Here is a 24,418-nt window from a genome sequence, read left to right on the forward strand (position 1 = left end):
TTATAATCCTCGCGGTTATATGCCAACTCTGGTATCGCTTTATCAAAACATGTCGAGTAAGGTGTCATACGAATTGGAATACTAACCCCTCGCCAATTCTGGCGACGGGGTTAGCATTCCACCCTTCTAGAGGGACACGACATGTATGTAACCTATAACCCCGGTTAAAGTCAAGCAGAGCCTTAGCTCCACAAAATGGATGCTGCCACCGAGACACAAGTCTGCCCTCCTGCTGCTGGGAGTCCTCCCAGAGCAGGAGGCAAGGACAAAGGGTTTCCTGCCAGGGGCGGTGCCAGCACCGTCCCAGACAGGGTTTTGTGTATTCTAGGTAGGCAGGGCTTTAGAGGAAGGTGACTGCAAGTGGCACCCTGGTGCTCACTGTGCATAGGCCGGCTTGAACCAGTTCCAGGGGCACACCAGACCCTGAGCTGGGGAAAGCCCGCCAAAGGAGAGGGGTGTAACCACCCCCCTCCTAGTCCCACCCATAGGGCAGGACTTAGTCGCGTGCCAGCCCCTTTTTGCAGGATAAAGGTAGGAACTGGCCCCCTTCCAAATCAGATCATCTTTGAATCCTGAAACTACTTTCCACGAAAGGAACTCGAGACTTCTTCCCAAGATTCTCCCTTGTGACTAAGGAGTAGTCACCCTGCAGCAGCAGGCACCAACCAAGTATCGCGGTTTGTTGCCAGTCTCTCCTTCGGATCAAGACTGCTCCAGCACGACGAGAACCGGCTTCCCTGGCACCTCTGACCTCAACCTACATCATCAGCCCAGCTGTGATCCGTGGGTGCGACGAGACCTCGAGGGACCGGCCATCTTCAGAACTGCACGACGCTTGTCCAGCACGACGCCCGAGTGACCCTCGACTGAGTGCCTTGGGGTAAGAGAAGCCCCGACCCTGAGCAGCTCCAGCACCGAAGTTCAGCCCCCCTGCATCCACGAGATCTGCGTGGGGCCCTTCTGCTCTTTGCTGCTAACCGCGTTGTCCAGGTCGCTTGCCCGTTGGCTAGTGGCCCCCTCACGACGCTCCACGACAACTAACACTGCTGGTCTGGTTGCTCCAGACTGGCCCTTGCTCCCCTCCAAAAGAGGAGCACCCTGGACCCTCCTGGTCCACTCAAGACGCCATTTTAGGTCCACCGCGTGGGCCTTGCATTTGCCAAGACTTGTTGCCCAATCCTGGGTCCAGCGACGTCGACAGCAAGTACCTTCGTGGGACAGCTCGCACCTCCATCCTGGTCGCCGACAACGCCTCCTGGTCCGAGAGACTGCAGAGCCCAGCAGCGCCCACTCACCTGGCTGAGGTGACTTCGTCCGGTGCCATCCTGGTGCCCACTCAAATCACTGGCTAGTGATTCAGAACTTGGTCCCCTCTGCTTACAGGTTTCTTCTTCCCTGATCCAGGCTTGGATCTTCACGAACTCTCTTCACTGGCCGCCTGCCAGCAACTTCTTTCTTCAGGCTCCTGGTTCTTCAACGTGGGTTTCCGACGCAACTTCGACCCTATGCAGCCGCAGCCCCTGGGCTAGGTAAACTGAGTACTCCGGTGCTCCAGCATAGTCCAACACCCTAAGTGTTCGGATCCACTCCCGTTTTCGACCCACCTAGTCGGGTTCGCCCGAGAACAGTAACTTTGCAATTGCTAGCATCCATAGACTTTTTCCCGCCTTACGCGTGAGAGTTCCCACTCTGCACACGACGTCCACAGGCCTCCTGCATCTAATCCCAGTGTTTAGAATTGTAGGCCTAGCGATTCCTAAGTCTAGAAACGTATTACTTACCTGCTAGCAAGTTCGCATTCCACTTACTGTGTATATGGTTTTTCGTGCCCCTAGGGCATTTGTGTAAATTGTGCGACTTAAAGTATTTTCTTAAGAGTTTTGTATTGTGCTTAGCTCCCTGACTCATAAAGAGTTCAGGGTAGACTTGTTATAAATAAATATCTGTTTATTTTCATAACAACTTGTGTGGTGTCCTTTCACTTGGTGTTCAAGGGGTAATGTGATGGTAAAACAGCTGGCTTAACACGCCCTCTAGAGTCTTAGCCTTCGACTGCTCGTATCCATGCTACTAGGATAGCTGGTCTATAAGGTTGACTTACAACCAATCATCAATAAGGGTTGTTTGGACTGATACATAGTGATCACTAGAATAGTGAGCACTGCATATCAGGCCAACTTCTCACAGTGCCTGGGTGTGGAGAGATGAGGGTCTTCCTGACAGGATGGCTGGGGAGGAGACTCGGCCCTTATTGCTCTTCAAAGGGTAGCCTGGGGTCTGCACCCAACCCTTCCTGGCTTCAGAAGAAGTCTACCCTGTCACTGGCAAATGCAGCTCACCCCTGGGTCTGACTGCCACCTGTTGCACTAGCCAGGCTAGAGCCTAACCCAGGGGAAAAATAAGAAATAACCAGAAAAAGATCTAGAGTTGGATAAGGGGGTGTCCCTCAACAACAGACTGGCACTGGGCAAAAAAGTGCCATCGCCAGAACTTGTAATCAGAACACTCCTAGACTTGAGAAGATTCAGAAGGACTGTTGCATTGAAGGAAAAAGGAAGACTTGAACTGCATGCCTTGAACGCTGGTCCCCGAAGAGACTCCAAGGGTCATTCGGCTGACCTCATCTCTGAGCTATAAATGAACAACAAGCTTCCAGAGACTTTAACTGCTTTCCAGCTGATCAGACCCAACTGGACCTTACCTGGTCCCCCTCTGCTGGCCTTTCTCGGAGTGAGTCCTGAACTTTTGACTTTGTTCCCGGTTCAGCATGACCAAATACCCGCTGTTGGCACTTCACGCCTTTTGGTGGTATTTTTGCTCTAAAGCTTTAAAAAAAACATAGCTCCGGTTCTCAAATTGGATTTTTTTGTTGTTTAGGGGCTGTTTTATTTATTAAAACGTATTCTATATTCATAATCTGGTTTTGGATTATTCTTATGTTGTGTTTCTTACTGTTTCAGTACTGCTTACATACTTTACACATTGCCTCCAAGTTGAGCCTGACCGCTTTTGTGTCACGCTATCAGAGTGCAAAGCACAGGTTTATTTAGTGACTTTTGTGGTTCACCCTGACAAGGACTGTGATTATTTGAAGTTGGTTCTCACCGTCTTCCGCCAATGATCACATTTCTTACACCGTAAAAGCAAGTAGATTTCAGGACAATGAGGGGATTCAATTCAGATAACCTTGGAAATGAAGCACCCTGTGACTTGATGGCTAACCAAAGAAAATGTTTTGGCAAATGGCTTAATAACATACAACCAGAGTTGCAAAGCTGGGGAGTGTATATAGAAAAATCGGTCCGCAAGCGGCTTCTGGATTCCTAAAAAATGTATATTCTTACTGGAACATACTGGGATGAGTGGACAGGGAGGCTGGCCATGACGGCGTCAATGCTCCTAATGTCACACCAGGAGTTCATTATGGGAATGGACCTCATGACAACTCTATACGAAAATAATTAGGAACAACATGTAAAATAGCTATTTCAGGAAGCAAAGTTGATTTGGCTGTGGGTTTGTCACAAGATCATTTTGACGGAGACGTGTGCCAGGACTATGGAACATAATGGCGGATGCCTTTAGCAGAAAACATAGACTACCATTATTATTATTATATTATTACCATGAAGGGGAGCTAGATCGAAGTCAATTGGAATTGGTATTTTAGAGGTTGCGCAACCCTCCTCTAGATCTCTTTGCTACACTGCTAAACACTGAATTCCATGGTTATATAAGCAGAGGATATTTTCTGACTCCCAAGTCTTACACTCCTTCCCTTTCACCAGGCTACTAAAAGCTGCATTAAAGAAACAGCAGCAATCAGCTGGTGTCGCTGATGAGGATTGGAACTCAGGGTCACTACACCGAAGTGCCTGGACTTTGGGTCATAAAATGTGTTGAGTGGTCTACTTGACATCTGTATCTATTTTCAGTTTTGTTTTCAATGTTAGTTCCTATATGTGAATGTTTGCTGCTATGTTAACTTTGACAACTGAGGGTTCCCAGTCTGGTGTCTGGGAATAATTAAAGCACGTCCATCTATGGAAAAAACAAAGCTGGAAAACTAGTTCTAGGTCAGTAACTTATTTTATGCCTACCAATACAGACGCAGGCCAGCTGCAATCTGTTGTCTATGTCTCCTATAAAGATACATTATGTCATTGCACTACAAGAATTATTGACCAGTAGAGCATCATTCAAAATACGGGGACGTTTGTCTTGGAGAAAAGCATATTGTTTTCTATACGCTTGCAGACTCCAGAGTTTCTCGCTCTGAAAGTGCATTTTTCTGTACGATAACTGCAGTTGATGTTGGCTTTTCCTTTTGCAGACTTTTACATTTCATACCGACCGAAACCTCAAACTGGAATGTCTGACTTTCTGGTGTGCCTAACAAATGAGCCCCATGACACATTACAAATTCCAAAATGGCCTCCGATCATCCAGACCACAAGGTTTTTGGCCCTCACATAGTCCCTGGACTTTAACACCAAGGGACCACTCAAAGTATTGACGCACGCAATTGGTTAACTCAAGCTACGAGTAGAATAAAGAATGGTGACTTGCTCTTTCAGAGAAGCTAATGGTACCTGCTCGCTCTCACTCTGCAACAAAGAGCCATCTAATGGTACTGGCTGTTTGATTAGTCGTGGCATGTGCTTTGCCTTTTTCCTGTTTTGAGTCTCTTAGTATTAATTATAAACATGATTAGCTTATTTCATTGCTTTTTTTAGTTATGTAGTCTTATGCTCTGATATAGGTTGCCAGTGCATCAGGCGCTCGTGTTCTATATTGAGTAATGTGACATATAAAGTACAGGATGTTTAGGCAGATGTAGAGGAGGAATTCACAAGTTTCTTTTTCTCACCTTACATCACAAATCACAAGGCTCGTTTTTCTCACAATAAAGCCTAGAAGTTGTATGTTACTCAGGCGCACAGGCGTTTTGACAGAGGATCGAAGCTGCAGACAGTCTTGTGAGTGTCACACGCTGGCTCAGTCTGTTGCTTTCTCAGCCAAGGAATGACTAAAAATCAGAAAAACACCTCGCTTGCTGCAGACTGACCAACATCAAAAAATGTATGAGTCAAAGTTGTGTCAAAATACCATCTAGGAAACTCCTATATATTATACCTTTAGTGAGAATATACATCTAAGCTAGAGGCTAGGAAGGGAGGGATTCCCATACAGGTTGGCTCTTGAATAATTTGATTTTTTTCTTGTATTTACATTTCTTATGTTTTATTTTTCACCAGTACTTTTTATTCCTGCTCTAGCATTGCTTCGTATCATCTTTACTAGAACAGGGCTTTAATATTTAATAAAGCCTTTAAAAATGTACTAAATGTATTTCTTGTGTGTGACCATGTGTTGGGGAAACGGACTCCAGAACTCACTAATAGGGAATAATCCTGCAGTCCCACAGGACTGATTGTTATTCAGTTTGCAATTGCTCCAGTTAAGTTGTGGGAACTGTGGGGGTTGCAGTTTGCCTGTCGTTCCTGCTCGCATTGGCAAGTTGCTTCATACCTGTGCATGGCAGTGAGGATCTATCTGGCCGGATTTACAAGAGAACTTATCAAAACCTATCATTTATGTGAGAGAATTGTAAACCTTGCATTTGTTACAAAGGCAGTGTTAGTTGTTGTCTGTGTCCAGGAACACACATGGCGGTTTGCGGACCTGCACCATTCATGCAAAAAAAGGATCACACAAACCCAGTAAAGTTCTGGTATGTGCAATACCTGTGTACTACAACCTTGGCATACACTCTCGAAGCAAGGATGCAATTAGAGCAAGATGGGGCACTTGAGTCTACTGCTGTTCAGGTAGCTCACATATTTGCCAACTGAATAGTACACATCTTTGGTCTTAATCACTGACATTGGAATCCAGTTTGTCTCGTGATTCTGAAAAACTGTTTGCGCCATCCAGTATGTTGACACTTCCTGCTTACAAGTTTTCCTCTTCAACCAGAAAGACAAACCTAGTATATAATTCAAGGTGGTGAGATATACAGTGTGTTGATCGGGTTCATTACCCTGTATGCCTACTACATCGTTGGTTACAATCCATTCTGCTGGCCGCAAAAAACTTCCAGCAGATACAAAGATGTCCGTACTCAGATTTTGCCATGGGAAACGTTGTCTGATTGTCCTAAAACATGTCAAACCTACTGGTGGAAAACAAGCAATCACAACTCAAATATACCAGCCTGCATCTCATCAAAAATAGTAATAAAGTTGCTACCTGAGTAACCTACTGTCAATTAAAGCCAGTCTTCCGTGTCTCTAAAATGGTGTCTAAATATCAGACAAGTCATGCACCCACCCTCACCGGTGTCTGTGGAAGTTGATCATAGATGTGAGCTACAAAGGGTGCTGATCTTGAATTTGCTTCAACGTTTTGTCTATAATTTGCTACATTGGTAGGGGTATGTAGACAAACAGGTTATGGGACCCAACCCGGAATATACACTAGAAACTCCTCGCATCAGAACAGAAGGTTACTGCAAAAAAGACAACTATATTAGATTTCCGCGCACCTGTGTTCAGAGACCACCTTTTCCAAAAGAGGTTTTGGAAAGATGTGATAAACTTTCAAGTGGGTGAAAGTGCTTGTAATACTGCCCTAATTGTGGTTAGTCTTTTCTAGTGCCTTAAGGCACGGGGCGCACCAATCGATATACAGTTATTTCATCCCTGGCGATGCATGGGGCTTAACATAGGGGTTTATAGTGTATAATCTTTTCATCTTTTGACGTGTGCTTACATCTATCCTTCTCATACTTGTTCATTGGGTCTCTCATTACTTCCTAGAGAAGCAGAAAACCACCACCTTTCAGTTGCTGGTAAAGTACAATTCTTGGGCACAACTGTGGGGTTCTTGGTGAACTTAACAGCCTCGACAGTGACATCCCGATCAAGGTGCAGGAGTGTTGCTTAATGTGTGGCCATGGGTTTTACAAGCCCTTTAAAAGATCAAGTATAGCCCAGGGTGGAGACACCCTGGTGGCTTCAGCCTTGCCCCTTGGTTCCTATGGTGATGGTGTGTGCTAGTTCCTCTGAGAACCTGGATATTGCAGCAGCAGCCAGGAATTGCATCACTAGGTCCAAGTGCAAGAGCCATTAGTTTTGTTTGCATAGTGCTCTTGCATAAGCACACCACCTTTGCAGATTGGGAGGGGCGGTAGTCACACTAAATCCAACAGCCTCCCCCCCCCCCCCCCCTTCGGGGGCCTTACCATTGCCTGATGACTAATCCAGTGACAGAACGCCATCTGATCTGTTCTCTTCCTCCTCCCTTTAACCCGTTCCGTGCTGCCGTTGGCCGACGCAGCCCCGCACACCCTTTAGAACGCCCGCACCACGGCGGAAAAACCGCCGCGGTTCAGGCATTAAATGGTACAGGGGAAACTAGTAGACTGGCAGCTCATTGCTTATTTGTTTATTGGCAGAAGTACGCTTCTTGCCATCCTTCAAGTCACAAGTTTCTGCTGCTTATAATCTATCCATCCCCATCACTTCAGCTAGTAGGTTTTTATTTGCTGTGCATAAGGAGGTTACCAAATCAATAGACAAAGCAGCATAGAACACATCCCTGGCAATCATTCTGCCTCTGCACCTAGTAGATTGAAGGCCACAGTTCAATATTAGTACCATATGTTTTGAATGAAAGTTGCTTAAAAACTAAAGATGTTGCTGCAATTGAAAGTCCATTTTGTGTTTATTACATACTGTAGAGTGGGAATTGATGGATTATACATGTACAAATATACATAAAAAGGGAGTACTTAGAACTTTTCTGTTCGAGGCAAGTGGGCTGTTGAATTCATGTTCGAGGCATGTGGGCTGCTAAATTCATATCTTAGCATTAGATCGCCGCCTAGTGTTGGGCTCGGATGATCGCACATTGTTGTCCTGGAAGAGTCTTCGAAATATCCTGAGATAGGTGGCTCCTCCCCTGGACTACAGTGCGCATGGGCATCGGCTCCATCCCCAGATTGTTTTTTTCCGCCATTGGGTTCGGATGTGGTCTCGACGTCTTACTGTCGGAACCTAGAAAAACTAACTTTTAACGGCCAAAAGGCCTCGATTTTCTTGCGTCGGTATTGTCTGCGCACGGTCTCGAGTCTTCCGTCTCTTTGAGCCGGAATAAGCGGAGTTTTCTTCGCTCTCGGATCTTTGAGGCCTTCTCATCGCGACACGACTGCAAAACTCTTCAGACATGGAGCGGAGCCCGTTTAAGTTCTGCCCGCTCTGTGGGTCCAAGTACCCACACATCGATCTACACCCCGTGTGTAACAAATGCCTTTCGCCTGACCACGACGACGGCAAGTGCAAGTTGTGTGCACAGTTCCGCTCGAAGAAGACTCTCAAGCTTCGGCGCGCGGTGCGCATGGAAGCTAAACAAGCGGCCCCGGATCCGGAGAACATCTTCGGCGACCAGGACGAAGAGGACCAGGGTCATCATCTCCAAATCTCCCCACCCGAGACGGAGGTCGAGGCGGATCCGGGAGACGACGACGGAGTCGCGGGTCAAGGCCTTGAATACGTCGACGAGGTAGGAGACGACGATGAGATTTATGGGGCCGCGGCAGACAGCTCGGGGGACGAGCTCTGCCCCGAAGGTTACGAGGATACCGACCGGGACGCGGGATCGCCTGTCGGCCTTACCCAAGACCCGTTGCCGCAAGCCACAGCCCCGCCTTCGGGCCCGGCCACGGACTTACTTGCTGAGCAGACTGTTTCGAAACCGAAACCGAAACCATCGGGATCGACAACACCTAAAATGGCCGACCCGAAAACGAAACCGAAACTTAAGGACTCGAGTGTCCCTAAGATGGCTGCCGTGCCGGTGAAAACGACGGTGCCCGCTACCCCATCGACTCCGTCGACCTCCGGTCCGCAGAAGTCGAAGAAGTCCGTCGATTCCGATGCTGCAAAATCGAAACCGACGCCAGAGGAGGGGTCCTCCAAAAAAGATGGTCGGCACGGGTCAGCGGCTACGACGCCGTCCAAGCCCGCCAAAGTCGGCTCCAAGGAGGCTACGCAGGCACACGGAAAGAAGTCTGCGCCCCGAACACAGGAATCGGAGGCGGTTAAGACGGGATCCGCGCCCAAAGCGCACAAGGCCCCCAAGGACGTCGGTTCCGAGGGAAAGATCAGACCATCCTCATCAGCGCCGAAACAAACTGTGAGTGAGCCGTCCCTCATAGCCGAATCACTGCAAAGAATCAGGGATAAGGCCTTTGCCCCGTCGGCTCCGATACCATCGCCGCAGCCGCAAAAGGACACTCCAGCGAAGCCTTCTGGGAAACTTCTCTTTATTTTGCCGCCGAAGGAGGCGCCGAAAGCATTTTCAACCAAATCGGCACCGAAACAGGTGATTTCTTCACCGACTGGCCCGCTTCCACGTCGGGTGCTCGAATCAGAGGACGATTCAGAGCATTTCATCGACGCTGACACAGGCAAACTGACCCTCTATAAGAGGAAAATCACTTCGGAGCCAGTGGACTCCTATGTCATCCCACTAAAGAAGAAGAGGGTGCTCCTTGACGCCTCAGGCCTCACGGAACCAATCCAGCCTCCTCCGAGACGGAGCCCTACTCCCTCCCCAGAACACTCTGCGGGTGAGGGGTATGATGAAGACGAGCAGTACAATTTCCCTATCAATGAACCTGATGCACAACCGGATTCATATGATGACACTGGTGACCAGAACACCCAGGGTGTGGGGCAGGACCCGCAGCTTTTTAATGCACGTGCATCCCCGACTGAGGATTCAGCAGGTTTTCATGCACTACTCGAAAGGGCGGCAGCCAATCATGATGTGGACATGCATGCCGACCCGGTTGAGGAAGACTTCCTTTTCGACACTTTTTCAGTCTCTGAAAGGACAGTAAAGACACTGCCTATGCTTAAAGGAGTCCTCAAGCATGCTGGGGACATATTTAAGGAGCCTACAAGAGCGAGAGTGGTCAACCCTCGCATTGAAAAAAAGTACAGACCTGCGCCTGCGGACCCCGCATACATCCGGGGACAATTGCCACTGGACTCTCTTGTGGTCGCCAATGCCAGGAAACGTGCCAACTCCCAGACAACGGGTGAAGCTCCTCCCCTGGATAAGGAGTCTAAAGTGCTAGAGGCAGGGGGCAAAAGAGTAGCTGCACAGGCATCAAACTTTTGGCGCATCGCCAATACACAGGCACTCTTGGCGCGTTACGATAGGGCGCACTACGACACCCTAGAACAGATTGTACAACACCTGCCTCCACAGTTCCAAGAAGCCACCCAACTGCTCATTGAGGAAGGAAAGCTAATCTCAAACGCAGCCATCAAGTGTGCACTTGACGCTGCGGACACAGCTGCTAGAGCTATCAACACTAGCGTTATGCTGAGACGACAAGCGTGGCTCCGCATCTCAGGGTTTAAACCGGATATTCAGACAACAATCCTTAATCAGCCAGTCAATCCTGAAAGTCTGTTTGGTCCAGATGTTGACACCACCCTAGAGAAAATAAAGAAGGACACAGAAACTGCTAAGTCCATGGGGGCCCTGCAGTCACAACAGTTTCGTGGCAGCAATTTTCGTCGCTCAGGTGCACGTGGAGTCACCAGAGGACAAATGGGTCAACAATCCCAGTTCTCTAAAGGTGGGGCACAATCCTCGTTCACAAAACAGAACAAGGGAGGTTACAGAAATAACAGCAACAGAGGTCGCGGCAGAGGAAATAACAGCTCCCGCTCCTCTGCTCCAAGCAAACAGTGACTCTCTGTCACTGCCCCCCGACCACCTAACACCTGTCGGGGGGAGACTACAGCAGTTCCTGCCCGTCTGGAGAAACATCACCACAGACAGGTGGGTGCGACAATTAGTCCAGTATGGTTATTGCCTAGAGTTGAGGTCCACTCCACCCAACATCCCGCCAAGGCAAAGGCCTATGTCCGCAGAGCACTTGCTCTTATTGCAGCAGGAAGTAGTGGTGATGCTGCAAAAGGGAGCAATCGAGCTCGTGCCGGTGGGAGAGGAAGGCACAGGGGTTTATTCCCTGTACTTCCTTATTCCAAAGAAGGACGGATCTCTCAGACCCATTCTAGATCTACGTCCCCTCAACCTGTACATACTGTCAGAACATTTCCACATGCTTACACTGCAACAGATTCTTCCATTGCTAAACCAGGGAGATTTCTTAGCAACCTTAGATCTCAAGGATGCTTATTTCCACATTCCACTACACCCGTCACACAGGAAATACCTCAGTTTCACTATTCAAGGCAGGCACTACCAGTTCAAGGTCCTACCCTTCGGAGTCACCACAGCCCCGAGGGTGTTCACCAAGTGTCTGGCGACAGTAGCGGCGCACCTCAGGAGGCAGAACATCCATGTCTACCCCTACCTAGACGACTGGCTCGTGCAAGCCAAGTCAGAGCAACAGTGCGCCGCAGACATGTCGACTACCATTCACCTTCTTCACGATCTGGGTTTCTCCCTGAACTACCCAAAATCGCATCTTCAGCCGGCACATGTCCGGCAATTCCTGGGTGCGACGATCAACACCCTGACGGCCATGGCTCAGCCAAACCAAGTCAGGATAGACAGCATGCAGGCTCTGATCCAAAGGTTCAGGCCACAACACTCGCTTCCAGCAAGAGTGTTCATGCAGTTGATAGGCATGATGGCCTCCTGCATCTTCATAGTCCCTCACGCACGGCTACATATGCGCCCGCTCCAGGAGTGCTTAGCGAATCAGTGGACACAGGCTCGTGGGCAATTGACAGACCTAGTGTTGGTTACCAGTCGGGCATACGACTCTCTGCATTGGTGGACTCCACACAACCTTTGCAAGGGCCGACTGTTCCAAGAGCCTGTGCCGCAGATTGTCCTGACAACGGACGCATCTCTCCAGGGATGGGGAGCTCATGTGCTCACTTACACAGTGCAGGGACTATGGACGACGCAGCAACAGAAGATGCACATCAATTATCTGGAACTGATGGCAATCTTCATGGCGCTCAAGTCCTTCATTGTACATCTGTGCAACAAAGTCGTGCTAGTCCGGACGGACAACATGACCGCGATGTACTACATTCAAAAGCAGGGAGGCACACACTCGCCACAGCTGTCTCATCTGGCTCAGAGCATGTGGAAGTGGGCCATTCAGAGGAACATTTTCCTCATGGCAGAACACCTCCCAGGAAAGGACAATCAGATGGCGGATCTGCTCAGCAGGTACAGCCATCAAATGCACGAGTGGGAGTTACACCCATCTGTCCTCCACCCGTACTTCCAGCAGTGGGGTCATCCGGAGATAGACCTGTTTGCCACAAAAGAGAACGCAAAATGCCAACACTTTGCCGCCAGGTTCCCTCACCCACAGTCGCAGGGGAATGCGATATGGATGAACTGGTCAGGCAAATTTGCGTACGCTTTTCCGCCAGCCCCTCTAATACCGCTGGTCGCAAGAAAGCTAAGGCAGCACGAGATGACTCTCATCCTAGTTGCTCCAACGTGGGCGCGCCAGGCTTGGTACACCACGTTCCTCGAACTCTCAGTGGTGCCGCATCAAAGACTGCGCCTCACGCCCAGTCTTTTGACGCAGAACCATGGAGAAATTCAGCATCCAGATCCGCAACAGCTCAACCTGGCGATCTGGCTCCTGAAGTCCTAGAGTTTGGATACCTTAACCTACCTCCGGAATGCATGAACATCATCAAGGAGGCGAGGAAACCAACTACTAGAGCATGCTATGCTGCAAAGTGGAAGCGTTTTGTCATTTACTGTACAGCCAATGACATCAACCCGCTAGATGCATCTATCCCCAACATCATCTGCTATCTGTTGCATCTTTACAAGTGCAATCTAGCGTACACTTCCATTCGGATACATCTATCCGCCATAGCGGCTTATCTCCAGAACAGGCAGCACCTCTCTGTCTTCAGAGTGCCCGCCATTAAAGCCTTCCTTGAAGGTCTGAAACGAGTCATTCCCCCAAGAACACCGCCTGCTCCGGTGTGGAACCTCAATGTCGTTCTCACCAGACTGATGGGACCACCATTTGATCCACTGCACTCGTGTGAACTCCAGTTCCTTACGTGGAAAGTAGCTTTCCTTGTAGCTATTACGTCTCTGAGGCGTGTCAGTGAGCTGCAGGCGCTCACAATCCAAGAGCCATTCATTCAAATTCATCCAAATAGGGTAGTGCTACGCACTAACCCCAAATTCCTTCCGAAGGTGGTGTCACAGTTTCATCTAAACCAAACTATTGACTTACCAGCATTCTTTCAAAACCCGCAAACGGTGGCGGAAAGAATGCTCCATACCTTAGATGTACGGAGGGCGTTGATGTACTACATAGACAGAACACAACCCTTTAGAAAAACAAAACAACTCTTTGTTGCCTTCGCACCACAACACAAAGGCAACCCGATTTCCAAGGCAGGGATAGCCAGATGGATTGTTAAGTGCATCCAGATATGTTATCAAAAAGCCAAGCGCACTTTAACAATACCCCCCAGAGCGCACTCCACCCGCAAACTGGGGGCATCCATGGCTTTCCTAGGGAACATTCCTTTAGAGGATATTTGCAGAGCAGCCACGTGGGTTACACCACATACCTTTACAAAACACTACTGTGTTGATGTGCATTCCAAGCAGCAAGCTGCTGTAGGACAGGCTGTTCTGAAGACACTTTTTCAGGTTTCTGCAGCTGGCACGGGCAACCGCCGCTGATGGAGGGACTGCTATGTATTCTATGCTAAGATATGAATTTAGCAGCCCACATGCCTCGAACTGAATATGCTACTTACCAGTATGCATCTGTTCTTGGCATGTAGGGCTGCTAACATTCATATCGCCCGCCCTCCTCCCCGGTGCCTGTCGCAGCTGCAGATATACTATTGTATTTATTCATTAGCATGGACATCCTTTACACTTTTCACTCCATCTTCTGCCACAATGGTGAAAAACAATCTGGGGATGGAGCCGATGCCCATGCGCACTGTAGTCCAGGGGAGGAGCCACCTATCTCAGGATATTTCGAAGACTCTTCCAGGACAACAATGTGCGATCATCCGAGCCCAACACTAGGCGGCGATCTAATGCTAAGATATGAATGTTAGCAGCCCTACATGCCAAGAACAGATGCATACTGGTAAGTAGCATATTCAATCTGTGCATAGATCGCCGCCTAGTGTTGGGTCCGGATGATTGCACGTTGTTGTCTTGGAAGAGTCTTCGAAGTATCACGAGATGGGTGACTCCTCCCATGGACTACAGTGCGCATGGGCATCTTCTCCATCCTCAGATTGTTTTTTTCCGCCATTCGGTTGCTAACTCCTATAATCCAACTTCGGAATCGAAAACAAAACTTTTCTAAAGGCCAAAAGGCCTTCGACTTCGACGGTGTTGGTCTCGTTCGGTACCTCTCTACTCGATCCATCTTTCCATCTCGACTCGGTCGTTGACGCGGGCCGTTGGGCCTTTTCGACGCCACGTGAGCCTACCGTCGATGGAAAGAAGCCCGTTTAAAAGGTGCCCACAATGCCACTCCCAAGTTCCCACATACTGACAAACACTCAGTATGCAACAAGTGCCTTTCCCCAGACCATAGGGAAGAAACCTGCCCGGCCTGCGCCCAGTTTCGGTCGAAGAAAACAATACGGATCCGACGGGCCGCTAGGCAAGAGATGCAGCGACAGGCACCGGAACCGGACAACATCTTCGATGATGACCAGGACCTACCGGAAGCTCCAGACTCGGACCTAGAGATCGTCACCGTCGAGGAATACTCGGACTCCGATGATGAGATCCCACCGGGGCAAATCGTGAGTACTCTGCCCCTGACACCAATAAGCCCATTACCAAAGGCTCCGGTCGAGGCATCGCCAAAATGCCTTAGCCAAGATCATAAAGTTTCGCCAGCCCCGCCACCCGGCTCGGCTCCAAAATCGAAACCGAAACCTTCAGAGACCCCAGGGCCCAGTACCATCGTCCCGAAGATGGTTCCAGAGCCGAAAAAGGTCGTCGACCCGAAGGGCGTCGAACCGAAAAAGGCCGTACAGCCCAAAAGCGTAGAGCCAAAGAAGACTGTCGACCACAAGAAGGCCGCTCAGCCAAAAACTGTCGACCCCGAAAAGGTAGTCGAACCGAACAAAGGCACGCAGCCGAAGGGCGCCGAACCAAAGAAGGTCGCCGACCCGAACAAGCCTACTGTTCCAAAATCGACCCAAAGATAAGTGCTCCGAAGACACCAGTCGATCCGAAAAAGAACATCGACTCGGAAAAGGACACTCAACCAAAAAAGCCTGCAGAGCACAAGAAACGTGTCGAGCCGAAATTTCCGGTCGACCCCCAAATCACTTGTCGACCCGAAAAAAGGGCCCGAGCCGAAGAAGAGCAATAAACCACCAAAAGTCGTCGAAAACCAAGGTGTTACCGACCCAAAAAAGTCTAACACTCAACCTAGGACTGTAGAGGAAGAACTCTTCCACCCAGATCCATCAGACGACCAGGCAAAGATATGGAGGCAATAACACCAGACCCTCCACTGCCACAAAACAGTGACTTCTTCACGCTACCTCCAGACCACCTAACACCGGTCGGAGGCAGACTCCAACAGTTCCGACCTGTCTGGCAAGCAATTACCACGGACAGGTGGGTGAGAGAAATTATCCAGTTTGGTTATTGCCTAGAACTGACTTGTACACCACCAAACATACCACCCAGACATCGTCCTATGTCCACGGAACACATCACCCTGCTCCAACAAGAGGTGAAATGCATGCTGGAATAGGGGGCCATAGAGCATGTCCCTTTCCACCAGCAAGGGACAGGAGTATACTCCCTATACTTCCTTATTCCCAAGAAGGACGGTTCCCTCAGACCAATATTGGACCTCAGACCCCTCAATCAATATATACTATCGGAGCACTTCCATATGATAACACTACAGCAAATGCTCCCGTTGCTACAACAAGGAGATTTCCTAGCAACACTGGACCGCAAAGATGCGTATTTTCACATACCCATCCATCCAGCCCACAGAAAATATCTCAGGTTCACACTAGAAGATCAACACTACCAATTCAAGGTTTTGCCCTTCGGGGTTACCACGGCTTCAAGAGTGTGTACAAAATGCTTAGCGACAGTGGCAGCACATCTCAGAAGGCAACACATCCATGTGTACCCTTATCTGGACGGTTGGCTAATACAAGCAAAATCGTACCAACAGTGTGCAACACACACGTCTCAAACACTTCAGTTGCTACACAGCCTAGGGTTTTCAATCAACTACCCAAAATCGCATCTGCAACCATCCCACACACAGCATAATCTGGGAGCCACTATAAACACCTCAGTGGCAAAGGCATATCCAAACTAAGCAAGGATAGCCAGCATGCAGATACTCATTCGCAAATTCCTGCCACAACACTCTCTGCCAGCTCGAGTCTTTATGCAGCTCATTGGCATGATGGCCTCCTGCATATTCATTGTCCCCCATGCCAGACTTCAAATGCGTCCATTACAAGAATGCCTAGCACGGCAATGGAACCAGGCTTGAGGAGAACTAAAAGATCTAGTGTTGGTAGACAGTCGCGCTCACAACTCTCTGTAGTGGTGGAACCCACAAAACCTTTCCAAGGGGCGACTGTTCCAAGAGCCGGTTCCACAACTAGTACTAACAGCGGACGCATCACTGACAGGCTGGGGAGCCCATCTCCTTCAATACACAGTACAAGGGCTCTGGACAACCAAACAGAAGAAGCTGCATATCAACCAACTAGAGTTGCTAGCGATATTCCTAGCCCTGAAAGCATTTCAGAAATACTTGTACAGCAAGACGGTGTTGATCCGGACGGACAACATGACCGCAATCTATATCCAGAAACAGGGAGGAACGAACTCTCCACAGCTGTCCCATCTGGCACAAAGCATATGGAGGTGGGCGATTCAAAAAAACATTTTTCTCCTAGCAGAACACCTTCCAGGGAAGGACAATTAGATAGCCGACCTGCTCAGCAGGCACAGCCAACAACTACATGAATGGGAGATTAACCCCCAAGTTCTCCAGCCATTCTTCGAAGAGTGGGGTCACCCAGAGATAGACCTGTTTGCCACAAAACAAAACTCCAAATGGCAGTACTTTGCCACGAGGTTCCCTCATCCGTTGTCACAGGGCAATGCGATATGGATGAACTGGTCAGGCAGATTTGCGTACGCTTTTCCCCCAGCACCGCTGATCCCGCTGGTGGCACGCAAACTGCGGCAACACTCACTCACGCTAATCCTAGTTGCTCCCACATAGGCGAGACAACCTTGGTACACAACGTTCCTAGAACTTTCAGTAGTTCCTCATCAAAGACTGTGCCTTGCACCCCATCTTCTAACTCAGAACCATGGAGAAATCAGACACCCATATCCCAATCAGATGAACCTAGCGATCTGGCTCCTGAGGTCTTAGAGTTTGGATACCTTAATTTGCCCCCAGACTGCATGAACATCATTAGGGAGGCAAGACGACCAACCACACGAGCGTGCTATGCAGCTAAATGGAAGAGATTTGTTATTTACTGCAACAATAACCAAATCAACCCATTAGACGCTTCCATACAAAACATTATATGTTACCTGCTGCATCTACAAAGATGTAACTTAGCATACTCTTCTATACGACTACACCTCGCTGCTATACCTTCAAAACAGGCAACACCTTTCACTGTTTAGAGTACCAGCAATCAAAGCCTTCATGGAGGGTTTGAAAAGGGTGATCCCTCCAAGACACCCCCCTTCCCCAGTCTGGAATCTAAATGTAATGCTTACCAGACTCATGGGACCTCCTTTCGAACCTCTACACTCATGCGAACTACAATTCTTAACGTGGAAGGTTGCATTCTTGGTTGCCATTACCTCACTCAGAAGAGTGAGCGAATTACGAGCACTGACAATTCAAGAACCTTTCATGCAAGTACATGCCAACAGGGTGGTTCTTAGAACAAACCCTAAGTTCATGCCTAAGGTCGTATCCAACTTCCATATCAATCAATCAATAGAACTGCCAGTATTCTTTCAAAATCCACAGTCAGTAGCTGAGAGAGCCCTACACACATTAGATGTAAAAAGAGCTCTACTTTATTATGTGGACAGAACTAAATCGTTTAGAAAGACAAAACAACTATTTGTTGCTTTTGCACCACAACACAAAGGAAATCCTATTTCAAAGTCAGGAATAGCCAGCTGGATAGTTAAATGCATTCAAATATGTTATCAAAAGGCAAAACGCACTTTAACCGTCTCCCCAAGAGCACACTCTACAAGAAAAATGGGGGCATCCATGGCTTTCCTAGGAAATATTCCTCTTGAAGACACCTGTAAGGCAGCCACATGGACCACCATACACACTTTCACAAAACACTACTGTGTAGATGTTCAAGCAAAACAGCAAGCTGCTGTAGGCCAGGCTGTCCTCAAAATTCTTTTTGAAACTGCTGCAGCTGGCACAGGTAACCACCGCTAGAGGAGATACTGCTATACACTCTATGCACAGATATGAATTCAGCAGCCCACATGCCTCGAACGGAATATGCTACTTAGCAGTATACATCTGTTCTTGGCATGTAGGGCTGCTGACATTCATATCGCCCGCCCTCCTCCCCGGTGCCTGTCGCAGCTGCAGCATTATCTCTGGCATGGCCATCTCTTACTTTACTATCTCTATCTCTGCCACAATGGCGAAAAACAATCTGAGGATGGAGAAGATGCCCATGCGCACTGTAGTTCAGGGGACGAGTCACCTATCTCGTGATATAAGACTATTCCAAGACAACAAAGTGTAATCATCCAGACCCAACACTAAGCGGCGATCTCTGCACAGATATGAATGTCAGCAGCCCTACATGCCAAGAACAGATGCATACTGGTAAGTAGCATATTCCTTCAGGTCCAGCCAATGCTCAAATATTGCTTGGGAAGCCAAGTAAGTATTATTACAAATTTGGCCTGATGTAGCGATCATTCAAACACTGAGATTCTTCTCCTAGATTTCAATATCCTGCAGGAGCCAAGAAATGATTATTTCAAAGCAAACTTATTCTTTACAAAATCCAACAGTAGCCTAGTCAACGCATTTCGTCCCAAACAGGGGCTTCATCAGGGATTAGAAAATTATTTTGGACTTTCTAAGTGCTCCCTTTTTACATATATTTGTTAAGTTGAATTTATGGTTTCTGAGCAGTAGAACCATTCGAAGGTTGAGTGTGAATGTATTTATACTATGGAATTAACGCCTGTGCGGCCGGGTAGAGCGCAAATACTGCTCTTGTTGGATGTATTCGCATTATAAATGTATTTGTTTTGTGTGCACTGTGACCAGTGCAATCAATTTCCTATGCCCCAAAGACCTAGATCCTGGGTTTAATAACCTCTTTATGTTTACATGCAGGTGTCATGCAAGTCGATAGCCACAATCTGAGCAGGGTCATTAACGAACGGCTGCAGCCATATGAGAACATCAGGATGTCCAGGGGTTACTTCTCCAACCATATCCATGTCTACATTGGTCCACAGGTCTCCACTCCGCACTGTGATCCAAGCTGTCGTACAATCAGCCTCAATTGGTCCAAGAATGATAAAACCCTGGAAATTGTGGATGGAACCACTGGAAAAGTCACAGATAAGTTAGTTACACAGCTGTGGGAGGTGTGGATGTCATTGTTAGGAGTGTCGTGTGATTACTTAATTATAGTTTTATAAAGCTTGATAAGATTGATGTTCATATAGTACAGCTTGTATTTGAAACATCTACCCATCTTCTGTCCGTCCCTCATTTGTTTTCAGATCTTAGGGATACCTTCTTGTACAACTGGCAAGTGTCTCTTATAATCTAAAATATAAAAATAGTGAAGCACACTTGTGTAGCTGGCATTAGACACTGCATTCCTAGGGAGCCGCAAGATGGTAAGAACTCACTAACAGAGGCAGTTTGTCATGGGTCAAAGCAAGTAAATCTTTGCCCTGTTGAAGGTTAGGAGGATATTTTTTTTGCTGTTCATCATGGTGGCATTAGACGAATTCTTGCACTTCACCCAAGTTCGGAATGGAAGGTGTGATTACTATAGCTTGCGACCTCTCAGCAGAATGGGTGCTAGTGTGTGTGCACAGTTGTCATCTCAGTATTGCGGTGTGTGGTTTATTGGTCCGCTTCAATTTTCTTTCCTGGGTTAGAAAGCCCTCCTTTCCACAAAATAAAGCTCTATAATTTCCAGATAAGTCCCAAGCCCTCTAAATCTAATCTCCTGCCCGAGCAGCTCGTCCGTCAAAAAACAGGTCCAATGCATACATACAGAGCCCAGTGCTCCTGGCTCTTGTCTTCGATGCTGGAATGCATAGCACCAACCTGTCATAGATGAATTCGGGGTCATATTACATTTAAATGTCCCCTCTATTAATAAAATGTGATTGTCAGGATGATTATTGTGGAGGTTCATGTCTCTAATCTGCTTGTTTCAGGACTTAAAATGAGGGGCACGTGAGAGCTATTAAATCAATGCTCTGTTACTAAATGGTATTCCCAGCCCCCTGTTTTTTGTGACTTTATGGTGCTTGGATTGTGCATGCATTTGTGATGGGAACTGAACCAATTTAGTTATTACTATTGATTTCTCTCAGCCCTTTGTTCGGTTTACTTCTCCAAATTTGCTTGCCTTCTCGCGCATTGTGGGACCGCATCTTTTCTCTGAAGATTAAAACATGCTGGTGACCTGCGTCTGCAAAAGATGACTTGGTGGCTTCACTTACGTAAAGAGGTGCTTTTACCCCCTGCCTCATTCAGAACAAGCAGTCCAGCAACCACTGGTACCTCTGCCCTATAAGGCTCCGATTAAACAAAATCTATTCCATTTCAAATGACTTAAAAGTAGAATGGACCTGTAAAAAGTGAGGAGGAGCCTGCTCAGCAAGTGCCCTTAAACTCCCTCAAAGGACCCATGCTATTCAAAACATTGCAGTATAGTGACCAAGGGGTTTGGTCCCTTGCTGGTGTGCCCAGTACGATTTTGGGAGATTGCACACTAGCCTTCTTGGGGATCCCAAACCTGGTTAGTGAAACCAAGATACAATTACAGGTCCCTTCTGTTGCACACTTATCTAATGCCTGCATGGAACTAATGGCCTCCTATGGAGGACACAGTGCACAGCTAAAATGGTACAAATAATGAAGTTGTGAGCCACAAAATTGTTTGTGTAAATTTAGAATTCTTGTCATCAATGTATTCTTTCATCTGTATTTGCAAGCACTGATAGACACTGAATTCCACTAATTTGAAAGACACTGAATTCCACCAATTTAAAAAACATTGAAAATACACAACAGGAATTTCTCAGTAATATGGTCTGACAACAGGAAATCCTAACTGTAATTTATTTAGAGATCTTGCTAGTAATGCAAACTTTTCTTTGTTGTTAATTTCTGACATGCATGTTTAAGTCTCTCCTACCAGACAGCTTTTACAGTCTATATAGGGGCAAAATCATCTTGTGGACCATACCAAAAACTTGCAGGAGAGTTGGTGCCCAACCATTGTTTGCCAATGGTTGGCAATGAGAGTTCATGTGTTTTACAGCACTGACACTGGTACTGTTTCTCACCCAAATACCCTTTCTCCCCCGCACTCTGTTGCTTCACCACTCACTTTCTCCCTTGTGAGCTGCTCTTCCTATTTGATACCCTAACCCGCCACCTACCCCATGAGATCCTTGTTCCTTTCCCCTCCCTGCACCCCAGGTTTATTTTGTCCCACCGCCCCCACGGTCTAAAATTCACCCCTTTGCTCCCTTCCACACACTCTGCATTATTACCTTATTACCAGCTCTCTGACTCCATGTATTCTTCCGTAAGTGCTTGCTTTGTGGGACCTCTTTCTCTTTTTTTTTTTTTTTTTTTTTTTTTTTTTTTGCCCTTTCTGGCTGCACTCCATGTGAGTCAAATCTGTGTTACCCCTGTGCACTCAAAATATTTTATAAACTGTTGTCCAAAATTTTCACACATTCATGTTTGCGCTGCATCTGTCGCACGTAGTCAACCCGTGCCTTGAAATACTAGAAAACTGGAGTGAGCAACACGTACTCACAAGATGCGCGCTAAATATTACATGGAACAGTCAGTTCCTTTACTGTTTCATCTCGTTGTGATCCAAAAAGATTACTTCATGTTTATGAGGTTTCAAAATTTTATTTTCATCTTTTGAATATTCATAATTTTACTGATGTCTTCTCAGTGTTAAATTCATTTCTCAATCCTCCCAAAAGCCCAATGCATTTCGGGTCACGAAAACAAAGGACCCTTCCTCAGGGGTCTGGTATATAGTGGCAATGGCGCTGTACAGGTTAACATGCTTGACAGACCTTTGTAGATGAAAGCGGCCTCCCTGCATCCACGGGACAACGTTGGATGCAGGGAGGCCGCTTTCATCTTTTACATGATTTAGGACCGGCCTATTTGGCTAATAAATTTGTACCATATGTTCCTACACGCACACTCGGGTCAAGTGAGCAGCTGCTGTTGAGGGTACCCAAGATCAGCAGGACTAGACTGGGTGGTAAGGCTCTGTCAGTGGTGGGTCCGATCTTGTGGAACGCTCTTCCACTCTTATTGAGACAATGCTCCGACCATCTCGTTTTCAGAAAACAACTGAAAACTTTTTTGTTTAAACAAAATTAGCTGAAGTTCTATCCTTTAAAAACTATCTAATTGATTCATATGTTTTTTAGAATATCAGTGTGAGTGTCCGGACATTTGCTTGCCTGCTGTCTTGAGCGCGGAGATACTCCTTCGGGAGTCTATTCCTAGCGCTATACAAACCCGCAAATAAAATAAATAAATACTATAAATTTATCCATCAAGAATGTGTGTGAGGAGCAGTGTTCTGTCTAAAAATGTGTTTATTTTGGTCGGGCTCTTTACCGATTGCATACCTTAAACAATCCTCTCCCTCAATTTAACACCCAGTTGGCCATGGTACTTGGGACCCACCCCTAAAGCAAAAGAAAGCGGTGAGAAATCTGGGGTTCCTGGTTGAGTTTTTAACAATGTATGAGCAAGTTATCACTGCCTGTGACAAATGTTATGGTCTATTGCAACGTCTTTAAAAATTGTTACGCTGGATTTCAGTCGATTGGCGTAGGAACCATAGTCTAAGCCCTTTTGGTAAGCAGATTGGACTATGGTAATGCCCGTACTTTAGGATGTCTGACCATCTTTTTTCCCTGCCTGCAGGTTATTCAAAATTTGACAGCTAAACTTCTTTGCAACCAAGATAGGTCCAGCTCTGATTCTGCTTGTCTTTAGCCCTGCTTTGACTACCTATTCATCTGAGGGCTAATGCATAAAAGCCCTTCACAACATCGGTCCTGTAATCCTCCGGTCTAAATTGGAGTTTTAAACCCACACAAGAAGTCTGAGATCCTTCACTCTTGCCCTTGCTAAAACGAAACTAGTGAAAAAGCAAGAACTGGAGCAGTTATTTCACCTGTCTAGCCACAGCATATTGGAATTTACTGCCTCTACCTCTCTGCTGCTCTAATGACTATCGTGGATGCTGAAAGTAGCTCAAAACCTGGCTTTTTCCAAAATAGTGTTTATTCTATTTCTGCCTTACACAATACTTTTTCCTGTGTTAAATGGCTTATCACAGCGTCTTGATATCCCCTTCGGGATGAGTCTTGCTCTTTACAAAAATTGATGAATGCCATAGGCACTGGAAGTATGTGAGTGGGGGTGCTGAAGCACCCTCGAAATAACCATGCTGGAGTTCAGAAGTTGTAAAAACCTGAGGCGGGTCGGGGGCAATCGATATTTGCCCGGCGGTATTGCCTCTGTGACCCTCTAGTTATTTAATCAAATGAAGAGGCAGGCGCTGGAGACTGGAAAGCAGGAAACAAGGTTTTTATTCTCTCCGGAGGAGAACACAACGAAACGGACAGAAGGTATCGTTCTGAGGTGCTCTGACTTATGTTTGAGGCCTGGCCCCTTATATACAGTGTTTGTGGTTTTTATTACAGTTTACATACATGTGGCAAAGCTTTGATATACGGAAAGACATTCCCGGAATCCCCCTTTGGGGCCCGTTCCCACACACATTTACAGTTGAAATCCCCACCCTAGTCATAACAGGTGATGAGTATCACGCAGCTGGATATTCCGCCGATTCACGGAATGTGGGGGGTTCGGTCGGATCTCATGGAGTGGGGGCTTTGATCAACCCGGGGATCCTTTGATGGGGGAAGCTTTCTATTGTACGGGGAGGGGCAAGGGATGGTATCGGCAGAGCTGGGTGTCGGCCTGGGAACGGGGAAGAAAAAACGGGCACACGGGGAAAAAGGGGGTTTGCATCTAAGGGCCGGAGATCATGAAAGGGAAGCA

The 24,418-nt window shown here is 47.4% G+C and overlaps 1 protein-coding gene across 5 annotated transcripts in view; it reads left to right on the top strand.

Annotated features, from left to right (window-relative positions):
- LOC144782015 (adenosine deaminase domain-containing protein 2-like) overlaps positions 1-24,418 on the top strand; it is a 582,918-nt gene that overhangs the window by 367,233 nt on the left and 191,267 nt on the right. For all 5 annotated transcript variants that reach the window (XR_013601099.1, XM_078661127.1, XM_078661128.1 and 2 more), the window contains one exon: positions 19,442-19,676. Coding sequence is in view for 4 of the 5 variants with exons in the window: in XM_078661127.1 (XP_078517253.1) it covers positions 19,442-19,676 (235 nt within the window). In the remaining variant the exon portion in view is untranslated. The remainder of the gene's footprint in view (positions 1-19,441; positions 19,677-24,418) is intronic.

The sequence above is a fragment of the Lissotriton helveticus genome, chromosome 9 (genome assembly GCF_964261635.1).
Source record: "Lissotriton helveticus chromosome 9, aLisHel1.1, whole genome shotgun sequence".
NCBI lineage: Eukaryota > Metazoa > Chordata > Amphibia > Caudata > Salamandridae > Lissotriton > Lissotriton helveticus.